The sequence below is a fragment of the Phoca vitulina genome, unplaced genomic scaffold (assembly GCF_004348235.1).
Source record: "Phoca vitulina isolate PV1807 unplaced genomic scaffold, GSC_HSeal_1.0 scaffold11, whole genome shotgun sequence".
Taxonomy (NCBI): Eukaryota; Metazoa; Chordata; class Mammalia; order Carnivora; family Phocidae; genus Phoca; species Phoca vitulina.
In genome coordinates this window covers 29,827,477-29,839,734 of record NW_022589714.1, presented here as the reverse complement: position 1 = coordinate 29,839,734, position 12,258 = coordinate 29,827,477, and the positions used below count along the sequence as shown (strand labels likewise).

At 38.0% G+C, this 12,258-nt stretch overlaps 1 protein-coding gene across 2 annotated transcripts in view; it reads left to right on the top strand.

Moving 5' to 3' along the window:
* Positions 1 to 11,970, top strand: part of MLIP (muscular LMNA interacting protein) — a 256,712-nt gene extending 244,742 nt beyond the window's left edge. The window contains exon 12 of one of the 2 annotated variants that reach the window (XM_032409636.1): positions 11,757 to 11,970. In XM_032409636.1, coding sequence (XP_032265527.1) covers positions 11,757 to 11,828 — 72 coding nt within the window. In that variant the 3' untranslated portion in view covers positions 11,829 to 11,970. Of the gene's footprint in view, positions 1 to 11,648 lie in introns of both variants that reach the window. The other variant, XM_032409638.1, reaches the window with a different exon arrangement.
* Positions 11,971 to 12,258: the final 288 nt, after the last annotated feature.

The following is a 12,258-nucleotide window of genomic DNA, read 5'->3' as shown; positions in this document are numbered from 1 at the left end:
GGATTATCAATTAATCAGGATTAGTCATTTTCTATTCTCTTTTGTTGATTAAGGTAATTAACACATAGTTTTTGAAATTCAAGATTAAAATGAAATGGATTTAAATGAATGAGTACCTATATTGGAAAAAAGGAATGGAATATAAAAATAGGTATTACATAATTGCTCCATTACTTTTCTAGTCTTAGCTGAACATCTTATTGGAAGACTTCCAACATTTTAAATTTTAGGATATTTATCCTATTCTATTTTAGGAGACTAGGAGAGTGAAAATTTGACATTGTGCAAACTCTGATGATTTATATAATTACTACTGCATAGCCTAGGTTTGCTAAAGAGTCTGCTGCCTCCAGGACCAATTACCTGGGTCTAAGGTTTGAAATGGTACATAGGGTCCAGTCCTGAGCCATGCTGAGGATCTCAGGAGACCCTGATGAACAAGAGAAAGTAAGCACTTCCGGCTGATTTCTGGAATGCTATTTAGATCTCCAGTTGGCTCTGGGGCCAGGTCATGCTTCTATTTAAAGCAAAGGCCTCGGGCAGCCAGGAGTCCTGATGTTATGATACCCAGGGGACTTCATAGTTGGGAACAGAGTGTAATGTTTGGGATTTAGTGAAACTATAACTTTAGGTAAAAACAGACTCCATTCTTGAAAATCTGCTGGCACAGAGGGAGGGAAACCTGAGGAAAGGTGAAAAAGGACCTCTTTGGCCTTCCCAGCAGCCAATACTGGCATGGTCCTGGGGCCGAGGCCAGATCGCTGAGTTTTACTGGAGGATTAGGAAGTAGGCGCTCTTCTACTGAGTTACTGATCATATCAGGACCCGCCTGAGAGTGAAAGCTGGGCAATTATTTTCATACTCCTGATTTGCCCAGGACAATAACAGAAACAAGGAATGTTCTTGGCACAACCCTGATGTTGGAATGAGGAGAGATGGCGAAAGAGAGGGGCAAATAGATTTATTATGAATGATAGCTCTCCCCTGCTTTCCATGTGCAAGGGTCCCTCATTCTGCCTCTCTCTTTTTCTTGCATTATCTATGTCTTTCTTCTATCTTAATAGGTTTAAGTGTATGTCTAATGCTCGGATGACCAATGCAATAATCAAATTCCTATAGAAGCACAAAACCTCTTTTCTGTGAAAAAGTCACTGTGTTGTAAACTACATTATAACAACATACCCTATAAGATTACAATATTTATGAAGTCCTTGTATGTTGAGATTATTACTGTTTGCAGTAATGAACAATGCTTTTATTCCAGGTAAGCATTTACTATCTGTAGGAACATCTGCATTTACTGTGGGTCTAAGCATGATTTGTTTTTTCTGCTTTGGAGCTTTTCAATTTGAGGCCTATTGTGAGGGCTGAGACATAAATATAGCTCATTTCCTCTCTGTGAAATCTGTCAGTGTGTTTTAACAATTCATTCAATCAATAAACAATTAATAAGTGTCTATACCATATGCCAGACACTGTTAGAGTTTATGTGGGATACAACGACACATAAGATGTGTTCTTATGCTCAAAGAATTCACCACTGCCAGTTTTTTTTTCCGTGTCAAGAATATCTTCCCTTGTTTTAATAACAAATCGGTTCAAATCAAATGTTTACACTTGGAAGAATCTACTATGATCAGCAATAATATACGTATGTCATTGTTTAACTATTTAAATGAAATGTAAACATTTGTTTCTCCTCACTTCTACCCCCCAATGTCATCCTGGGCATCTTTTCTGTGAAGCTGAGTCATCCAATGGTGGCTATTCCTGAACATGAAACTCTTGATTCCAAAGAGGTAAATGTAAGATACAATTAGAGATGTAGTTATCCATTTCCATGTGATATTAGATTGTAGAAATAAATCTTATTTTAAAAAATATTAATAAGATCATGTTTTTATCCCCTTTAAAAAAAATAAAGCTAACTGGCCCACTTCGTGGTGTTCAGAAGTAACTGATAGGTGAGTAAGTAAATTCTTGCTTCTTAACGTGGAAGGGGTTCTAGAGGTACCCATGTGTGTGGCACCTTGATCACAAACCAGCTCCCCAGTGTCTGTCTTTGAGATTTCCACCTGGATTCATATGTGAAACCCTGTTGTCCTCTCTTGATGGTCAAAGGGTGTCCATAATATGTATGGTGGGTCTTGTGAATCAGACACCCCAGTATCTCCTGCTGTCTCCATTTCACCTCACTGGAGAATGTCTGCTGAGCTCACTGAGCCCTGCCCCTGATCCCCTGGTAAATTCTGCTTACATCAGGTAGCATGTAAGCAAAAACATGCCAGCTGAAACGTAGCCTCTGATTTTCATACAAATGTGTAGCCGCTTTCGGCTCAGGTCATGATCCCGGGATCCTGGGATCGAGTCCCGCCTCAGGCTCCTTGCTCAGTGGGGAGCCTGCTTCTCCCTCTCCCTCTGCTGCTCCCCCTGCTTGTACTCTCTCACTCTCTCTCTCTCTTTCTCGAATAAATAAGTAAAATCTTAAAAAAAAAAAAAGGAAGAAAGATTTAGATAGTATAGCTAGAGATTTGGATAGAGAGCTGGACAGAGTATGGTCGAGTTCTTAAGAGCACAGGCTCGAGGCAGTCAGATCTGGATTCAAGTCCTGATGGAGCAGACACTTCCCAGCTATTTCACTTTAGGCAATATACTGATTTCCCTCGGCCTCAGTTTCCCCGTCTGTAAAATGGGAATAATAGTACTTAACTTCGTTTTGTGAAGATAAGTAAAATAAGGCATATAAAGTGCATAATACATTTTAACATATAGTAAGCGCTCGGTAAATTGACCATTATGATAATTCTCAATGCTGGCAAGAGTACAGGGACAAAAAATAAATTTAAAATTGGAGAATGTCTGCTGACAAAAAATAAATTTAAAAAACTCTTTGTATTTTTATAAATGTTATACCAAAGAGGCAAAGAAAAAAATTCTGTACAGGAATTTTTAATTTTCTGTTAATCAAGAGCAAGAATTACTGAACAGTGTTTTCTTCTTCTATATCCTCTCAGATAAAGTGCCTAATGTGAGGAAAAAAAGTAATTTTTAAAGGACTTGTCTTTCAGAAGGGAGTAAGAGAGCTCATGCTTTAATTTCAGATACCCTTACAAATGAGGCATGGTCAATTTTGCAGCCTTAAAGTTTAGAAAAAAAGCAAACAATACAAAGGAGAGGTGGGAATAATAAAATTCCAAATAAAATGTAACTTTTCCCCAAGCAAATTTTCTACAATTTAGGGCATCTCATCTACTTTTCATAAACTGATGTTCCTATTGCTGCAAATTTTAAAACCTTTATCATATGAGACCATGTGGCTTTCTGCTGTAACATTAGGCATTAAACTAGAAAAGCGTGTTGTGAATAGGTGTGGATTTCTATCCTTGAGCACATCTTTGATTATTTTAAATAGGATTATTGGTTCCATGAGTATGGACATATGGAAAAATTTTAATAGATGTAGCCAAATTACATTCCTGAAAAATTATAACAAGCTGTTTCCCTGTACTCTTGCCAGCATTGAGAATTATCATAATGGTCAATTTACTGAGCGCTTACTATATGTTAAAATGTATTATGCACTTTATATGCCTTATTTTACTTATCTTCACAAAACGAAGTTAAGTACTATTATTCCCATTTTACAGACGAGGAAACTGAGGCCGAGGGAAATCAGTATATTGCCTAAAGTGAAATAGCTGGGAAGTGTCTGCTCCATCAGGACTTGAATCCAGATCTGACTGCCTCGAGCCTGTGCTCTTAAGAACTCGACCATACTCTGTCCAGCTCTCTATCCAAATCTCTAGCTATACTATCTAAATCTTTCTTCCTTTTTTTTTTTTTTTTTAAGATTTTACTTATTTATTCGAGAAAGAGAGAGAGTGAGAGAGTACAAGCAGGGGGAGCAGCAGAGGGAGAGGGAGAAGCAGGCTCCCCACTGAGCAAGGAGCCCGAGGCGGGACTTGCCGAGGACCCTGGGATCATGACCTGAGCCCAAAGCAGACACTTAACCGCCTGAGCCACCCAGGTGCCCTAAATCTTTCTTCCTTTTAAAATCATATTTTAGGGGCGCCTGGGTGGCTCAATCAGTTAAGTGTCTGCCTTCGGCTCAGGTCATGATCCCAGGGTCCTGGGATGGAGCCCTGCACCTGAGGGCTCCCTGCTCAGCGGGAAGCCTGCTTCTCCCTCTCCCTCTGCTGCTCCCCCTGGTCATGCTCTCTCTCTCTAATAAATAAAGTCTTTAATAAATAGATAAAGAAAATCATATTTTAAAATATTGACAATTTAAAAGGGGAATCATATTTATTTCATATTTATTTACATTTAAAGAATTCTGTATTTTTCTGTTACTTTTGTCTGCTTTGTGCAGACAAATGCATTATGTTATGCATTTATCTACTGGTAGGGTAGTATTTTTCTTACTGAGTTGTCAACTCCCTTTACATATTAAGGATATTAATTCTTTGTCAAATATGCTAGCCCTTTCAGTGTGATGGTGGCAAATTGTGTAATAGTAAAAAATTGGATAATTATGTCCAAAAATAGAACGACTGAATAAATTTTACACCTTTCAATGAGTGTTTTCCTAACTTTCCCATTCAGCCATTGACTTAACAACTCGCTCTGCGTTTCTTGTCACTGATTAATTAGGTTCTTAACTTCAGTAACCTGCAGAGGCTTATCTTCTCTCCAACTCTAAAGCCATTCCTTCTGTCATCTGAGCTCTTTCCTTTTTTCGGACTAATCTCTACACTCAACATGGGGCTTGAACTCATGATGCCGAGATCAAGAGTTGCGTGCTCTACCCACTGAGTCAGCCCGGCGCCCCCAGATTTTACACATTTCAGATGAATGTAAAAAGAAATAATCAAATGTTCTCTTTCTTTCAAATGTAATAATTTTGGCTCAAACTCACATAGGTTGTTTCTACACAATAAGAGTGTTTCTACACAGTAATAGAAAATCAATTGGTTATTTAAATAACAAAGACATCCAGTTCAGATAATAAGTGCTGAATTAAGAACTTTTGAATGTGTTGCAAAAAAGAATAGCTTGGATGTCATATTTGTATTTTTTTGCACCAATTATCATAATTCTAGAGACAAAACTTAAAATTAAGCCAGTGGGTAAGATTAACAAAGGATGATTTCAACCTCAGGTTTGGAATACATGAGAATAAAGAAACTAAAGTTTGAAGTTTAATATTTATGAGAGATAGTGAGTTACTGTTGGTATTAAAAGAAATGTAAATAATTAAGCAAAAGGCCATTTTATTTTTCCAGTGTGCTGCATTTTATTTGTTAGTAATATTGACACATTTTAGAGCAATTTCACAACTTCTTACAACTCCTTATGATATGTGGGCAGACTGCAATATTGACCAGTATATTTTCCCCAAACCCTTTCTTTTTTATTTATTTGCCTACATGGCACCAACAAAGAAAATGATCTGTTTTTATAAAACAATTCTATTCTTATGACTCTATGGCCTAAGGAGTAACCCGTTCCCGTTAAATACTCAGTGAAAATAAAGAGTTATGGAAGAACCTTGAACTGGATCTCAGAAATCCCCCCTTGTTTTTCTTTCATTTCCTGAAGACAGCAGTTTGTCTTTCTTACTACCAGAGACAGCGAGAGAGGGAACACAAGCAGGGGAAGTGGGAGAGGGAGGAGAAGCAGGCTCCTCACTGAGCAGGAAGCCCCATGCGGGGACTTGGTCCCAGGACCTGGGGTCATGACCTGAGCCTAAGGCAGACGCTTAACGACTGAGCTACCCAGCTGCCCCTACTTTGTAATTCCTTTAAAAACAAACAGACTTCAGGTTTATCTGATTGGATTTGCCCATTGTTTTTATAAATCATATGATTTAAAAAATACACTTTAAAAGAACTACCTCAAAACAACATTTCCAGTTATAATCTAGTTCAGGGGTTTCTCAACTCTGGCTGAACATTAGAATCCACTGGGACTTTTTAAAAGCCCCAGTAGCAGGGTTTCACTCCAGGCAAACTTAGTCTAAGATCTCTGAAGGGGGCAAAGGCTTTGGTTGTTTGAAAATCTCTCCAGGTGGTACAAATAGGCAACAAGACTTGAGATCTTCAAATTCTGGCTCCTTTCTTGATGGTCTAGGAAAGCAAATAAGTTATTCAATCTCGGAAACAAAAATTCAAAAGTAAAAGCAGGAGAATCCTAAAGAAGTTTGTTTCAGGGAATGGTTTGAATTAATAAAAAATTGAGTCACATATTTCTGTCTAGCATGATAAAGATTTAACATGTGCTTTAACCTGGTAGGTTGATTTTGAGAGCTCTGTTCTATGTTGAGGTTCACTGCAATTTTCTTAGTAAAACATAACATTTCTTTCTGTCTTCTTTGATATTCCATGCAAGTTTGGAAAATCCTTAGACTGGGCTGGGCATAGCATTTGGTGCAAGCTGAGTGTGGGGGGTTGGGTGGGGGGTATTACATTCCAAAGGATATTTTATTTAGCATTTTATATGGCACTTCAAAAAACACTTGGCCAGCGATGAACCCTCATACAAGCAGATGACATCCCTAAATTTTGATTTGACCTGATCAATTTTCAAAGAAGGTCACTTTCATACATGTCAATTGTTCACACCAAGGCAGTAATTTCCAAAGTAGGTGTATATATAACACCATCTAATTTATAGCAAACTCCCTGCCTGAGGTAAATGATTTCTGAGTAGAGTTACTTAGAAGAAATTAAATTCAAGTAGCAATAATTATTTCTGATTGTATTCATCATATCTTGTGAATTCAGCAACTCTGATCCACAATCATTCTATAGCCCACTTCTCTCTCCGCAGGCTTAATTGTGAAAGTCATACTGGGGAATGAGATAGAATCAGACCTGCTGCTCTTCACATCGCCTGCTACATGCAGCCCTGGGCCTATTTTATTTTTAACTTGAGGGTCAATTGATTTCCAAAAACATGATTAGATGCAGTTGATTCTGACCTTTTGGATCCACTTGCTATTAACACAACTCGAGAGCTAATCATTCACCAACTGCCCATAAACACATACTAGGCAAATTCTCCTGTTTTCTCATTCCTTCTCTTTGCAGATTTTTGATAAACATTTAAGAGTTGGCAAGATAACAATAGTGCTAGCAAGGTGACTACGACTGATTTGCTGCTGTGGTGCATATAAGCATTTCGTGTTCATTTTATTTTGAATTCCAGAACCTCCCTTGATGTTTAAAGTTCTAATCTTAGGGGACACATGTCTCGTTCCTTTATCTCTAGTCTCCAGAGGAGAACATAGGACAGAGAAAATAAGTGTCTTGTGCATGGAAGCCACTCTCATTTTCTGGTTTGATTCAAGGGTAAAAACGAAATTATCAAGAGAAATGGGCCCACTCTGTTCCCTTGAGGCAATTTCCCATAAATGTTTTTTCTCAAAATCAGGCTTTGAAAAATCTTGGATTGCCGAGTTCAAGGTTGTAATCTCAGGCAAGAACTCAGAATCTGGATATTATTAACTGCTGATTAAAAGAAAGTTCATATGCTTTGATAGACAACTGGCTAGAGAGCCAGAGTAAATTTATCTAATAAACTCGAATAATATGAACACCTGAATGGATAGCCACCCTGCTTAGGCATCCAGGTAGACAAGGCAATGAGAAAGAGAAGGACATTCCTAGCGCAGATTTGGCACCCCATCAAAATGACTTTCCTGGGTTGTAAGCCCCCTGCCTGTTTTGGGGAAATATAACTTTAAAAAATACTGCCAACCCAGAAATCATCTTCTTAGAGATAGTAGAGAAAGGAAACACTTTTGTTATTAAATAAGCATTAAACCAGAATGTGATAATCATCACAATCACAGAGATTGCAAAGATAGGAAGAAATCTCACCCTTCATGTAGCCAAGCAGATACAATGCATTATATACACGGTTCTCAAAATAAACAGTAATTCAATTCATCCTCAAGTAAGAAGATTTCACAGTAGTATTTATTATATATAGTTCACGCTAAATTGCCTGGCAATTAGGGAAACTGTGTTAGTTAATTGGCTTTACACAAAGCAAAATTACACTTTTCCTATCTTGATGACAAGAGTCAGTTTTACAACTTGGAGCAGGTATCAGATAAAGTTAGGCCCTCAGAAACTAGGAAATAAGGGTGCAGTCTCACTTGGACATTTACTTACAAAGGAATGGTTCTCAAAGTCCTTGAGAAAGACATTCCTAGGTCTGAAAGCTGACAAAATGGCCATTGAATTTTCAGAAGAATGTATATATATATATATTTCCAAGGGAGGAGAATGTATTTACAATGACAAGTTTTTTAAAGTAAATGCTCTACGAAGGAGGGAGGGAAATTGCTTCCCATATTTTCTTTTTTAAAAAGATTTATTTATTTATTTTAGTGGGGAGAGGAGCAGAGGGAGAGAATCTTCTAGTAGAATCCCCGCTGAGCAAGGAGCCAATGCGGGGCTCAATCTCGCAACCCATGAGATCATGACCTGAGCTGAAACCAAGAGTTGGACTGACTGAGCCACCCAGACGCCCAACTTCCCTTATTTTCAAAAAGGAGAATGAAGCCTCTTCTTTTTAATTTCTCTTTGTTCTTTCAACTGGTCGACAAGGGGCAGAACTGCAATCTGAAAGTCTTACTCTGAAGTAGTCAGTAGAAAGGCACAAGTGTCATTTATTTTTCTTTTCTAGGGACACGTTCAATCTAATATAGGAGAGGTAGGGATTTGATGAGTTTGGGGTCTCTCCTTCGAATTCATCTCAATAGATTATTGTTGGGTTTTGCATTGTTATGAGAGTCATGGTAAAGCTGAGCAGAAGTCATGGAACTAGATGGACTTACATTACTCCGTGTGCTAATTTTTCAAGATAAGCAAAATAAGATCAGGGCTAATAAGTATTTGGAGCTCAAGTCATCCAGATATTAAATGTTTTGACCCCAGATTCAATGTGATGCTCTTTAGTGTCCATTATACCTATATTCTCTATAGAGAATACTACTTTTCTCTATAGAGAATATTACTAAAAGGCTACCTTTATAGGACCCTTAATTACTGCACATTTTATAGCTTCTGGCTTCTGGAAAATGAATTCTGATACTAGATCTTGTGTTTTCACACCAAAGTTAGTAGTTATGTAAATGTCCAAAATACATTTAAAATCTTTCAGAAAGCAGTGAGTATATAGCAATAAGATTATATACATTTCCTGGAAATAACTTTTTTTCTGGATACATGAAGTCTGGTTTCATACTTATAAGGGCACATATGTAGATCATTTTGCTTTCATTTGGCAGAGAAAAGTACACATGAATGGTTTTGAATAAAAAGGGAATAAAAATTTTACACAGCACATTCTTTTAAGAAATGCTTTCGGTAACATTGGCTTAAAGTTTTACAGCCCTGCGTTACTTATTACCCAAAGTTCACTCAAAATAAAAAAAAATTGGAATTTGAGTCCCTTCAAAATTATGCTTTTTAAAAATGTCTTAAATTCTTTCTTATTTATATTTTCTTATATCCAAAATAAGCGTGTTGTTCAACTGGCAGCGTGAGAAAATCCCAAGGCTTAGCTACCAGGGGGCTAGTCTGAAACATAAGGATTTATTTATTTATTTTATTAATGAACTTCATCTTTCTGAAATGTCAGACCTTTGTTTTTCCCAAGTTATTTAACACTTTATGTACTGAGGTTGGCAAAGGAAACTAAAAACTTCACAAAATGTTGAAAACTCTGACTCTGTCATAGCATGATGCATCATTTCAAAACCAGCTGCTGAACTGTGATGCCAGACATTACTTTGATCTGCCAGTGGGTTCAGGAAGAACTGGGAAATAGTGCTGAGTTTGCCACCATGGCAACGGAGGATGAACTACCTCTTCCTCTTCAATCTGACTTAATTACTTACATAATTATAAATCTTATATGAAAAGAATTCAGAGGATTTGAATTGAATAATGTTACAATCCTGTCTGCACTTATATCCTTACATGACTTCTGTTTTAAATACTTCCAGTGACACAGTTGATCATTTACAAGCCAGACACACTATGGGTTTTCGTATATGGCTAAGACAGATTAATGACTACCCCACCAACAAAAACAAATAGAAAACACTGGATAGGCTAGGGTTTCATTTCAAATGCTGTGGCCTTGGGCATGATATTTAATCTTTTTGAGCCTCAATTTCATTCTCTGTAAAACGAGATCAAGGGATAATGGTGAAGATCTGCATTTATGCGTGCAAAGTGCTTAGCATATAAAATACATAACACTTCATAAGCATTAGCTAAAGGATGATGATTCCTTTAAATCTCCTGTAGTATTCACCACCAAATGTTGGTACTTTCAGGAAAATCAAATAGATGGTAGTTTTTATTTGCTAGAAAGAAAAGGAGGCGATGCGATTTAGTCATTTCCTCCTTCTATTTTAAAGCTTCGGAGAATCCCAGATGATGAAAGCTGCAACTTAACTTATTTCATGACTGCTGATTTTCTGGGGCCAAAACAAATCAGTGCAGTGGTGGAGCTACCCCCTTGTTTTAGTAGCTTTTTTTCTTACCTCCTCCTTCTCATCTAACAGATTTAGTTTCTCCTAAATGATACAGAATGTATCCACGTTTCACAAACGATTCTGCTTAGCCACCTGGCCATGCCATACTCAGGTTTCCTGTCTGCTTTAATTAGCTGTTGTTTCTTTTGGAGTCAGGTCTCCCAGACCACGGCTTCATCACCCTGTGATCCAGCCCAGGGCAAAGCAGGGAGACTTGTTTACAGAAGAGCAATGGGCCTCTTCTCTTCTCCACCTGCCATTTTGGAATGCTCCATTGGCACCTGGAAATACAAAGTTATGGTCATTTCCTTCCATTAATGCCATTCCATCACATTGTTCGATCAGAGTAAATTTCTCTTCTGCCCTCATCCCTTGATACTTTCAAACTTCCTTTTTGAATTGTATAATCCACTAAGACCCATCCCCCTCAGTTAAGTTTATGTCTTCTGTTCTGGAGAGTCTAACTCTGTGAAATAGGACCATGTGGAGATTGATGGATAAAAAAATTATGAAAATCACTCCTGTGCCACACAGTAGCATTATAAAGCCAATTGAATCAGTACCTGAAACAACAACAGAAACAACAGTAGGAGGCCCATTTGCTGTCTCTGTCTCGGTCTTTTGTAATAGTCCATTTTGCAAAAGCTGGGACTTGTTCCAGTCCCACTTCACTTTCCCTCCTTGTTTGAGAGATTACATTCTAGGGAATGGTGGAGTCTCCAGCTAAAGGAAAGGGGCGGGGCAGCAGCCGAGTGATTGATGTGTGAGGGCTTGTGGGTGGGAGGCGGCAATGCTGTCCCCTAAGGCTGCACCAGCCCTCAAAGCCATCCTAACCCCTTGCACGAGGCCCGAGCTGCTCTGCTGAGCTCTCAAGAGATCAGAGTCTGATGTGAAGGTACAGCTGCATGTCTTTATTATGCCACTAATGGGGTAACAAGAAAACAGCTCCTGTGGGGGAAAATAAGCAAAAATTTCCTACTAGAAATAATTTTTTATATGAGACTCTTTGCCCAAATGTTAATGTATACATTTTCGGGTGTAGATCTGAAGTTTTACTTATCTCATCAACCTACTATTTTCTCTTGTTTTGTAGCAATGAAGTTGGAGCAGAAGCTGAAAACACAGGCCGCGCTGAAGTTTTCTGGAATGCTGGTGCTGATCGTTTGCTAGATTTGATGTTTAATTTTTTCTTTTTTTTCAGTATGAGTGTTCCCTTTATGAACTGCAGTGCAGAAGTGGAACTAAAAAAGAGAAGTGTCCTGCAGGCATCTAACATCGCAGTACCCTACTAACACCCAGCGTAGAAAAGATTTATCTATAGCTTCTCGCACCACTGTTAGAGCCTCTAATGCCTTCTATTAAGCTGACAGCAATACTAACATGCCCCTATATTTAGCAGCCAAATAAAGAAGAATCATGGGTAAATAGAATGGTTGTGACTATTTTTCAACACCAGTTTTATTTAATGCATACATTACTTACTGAATCAGGTTTTATTTCCCATTTTATTTATTTATTTTTTTTATGTGTAAAGAAAATGAACAACTTTTAAAAAAGGAACCCCTGCCTGCTTTCAGGGGATGCTAATATTCAAGGGTTCTTTGGGGTGATCTTGAACATGAGAAAGTTGGTATTTCACATAACTCACACAGGTTTCCTGTTCTGTTTGGGTTCCACACTACCAGGACAGACTACGTCCTGGG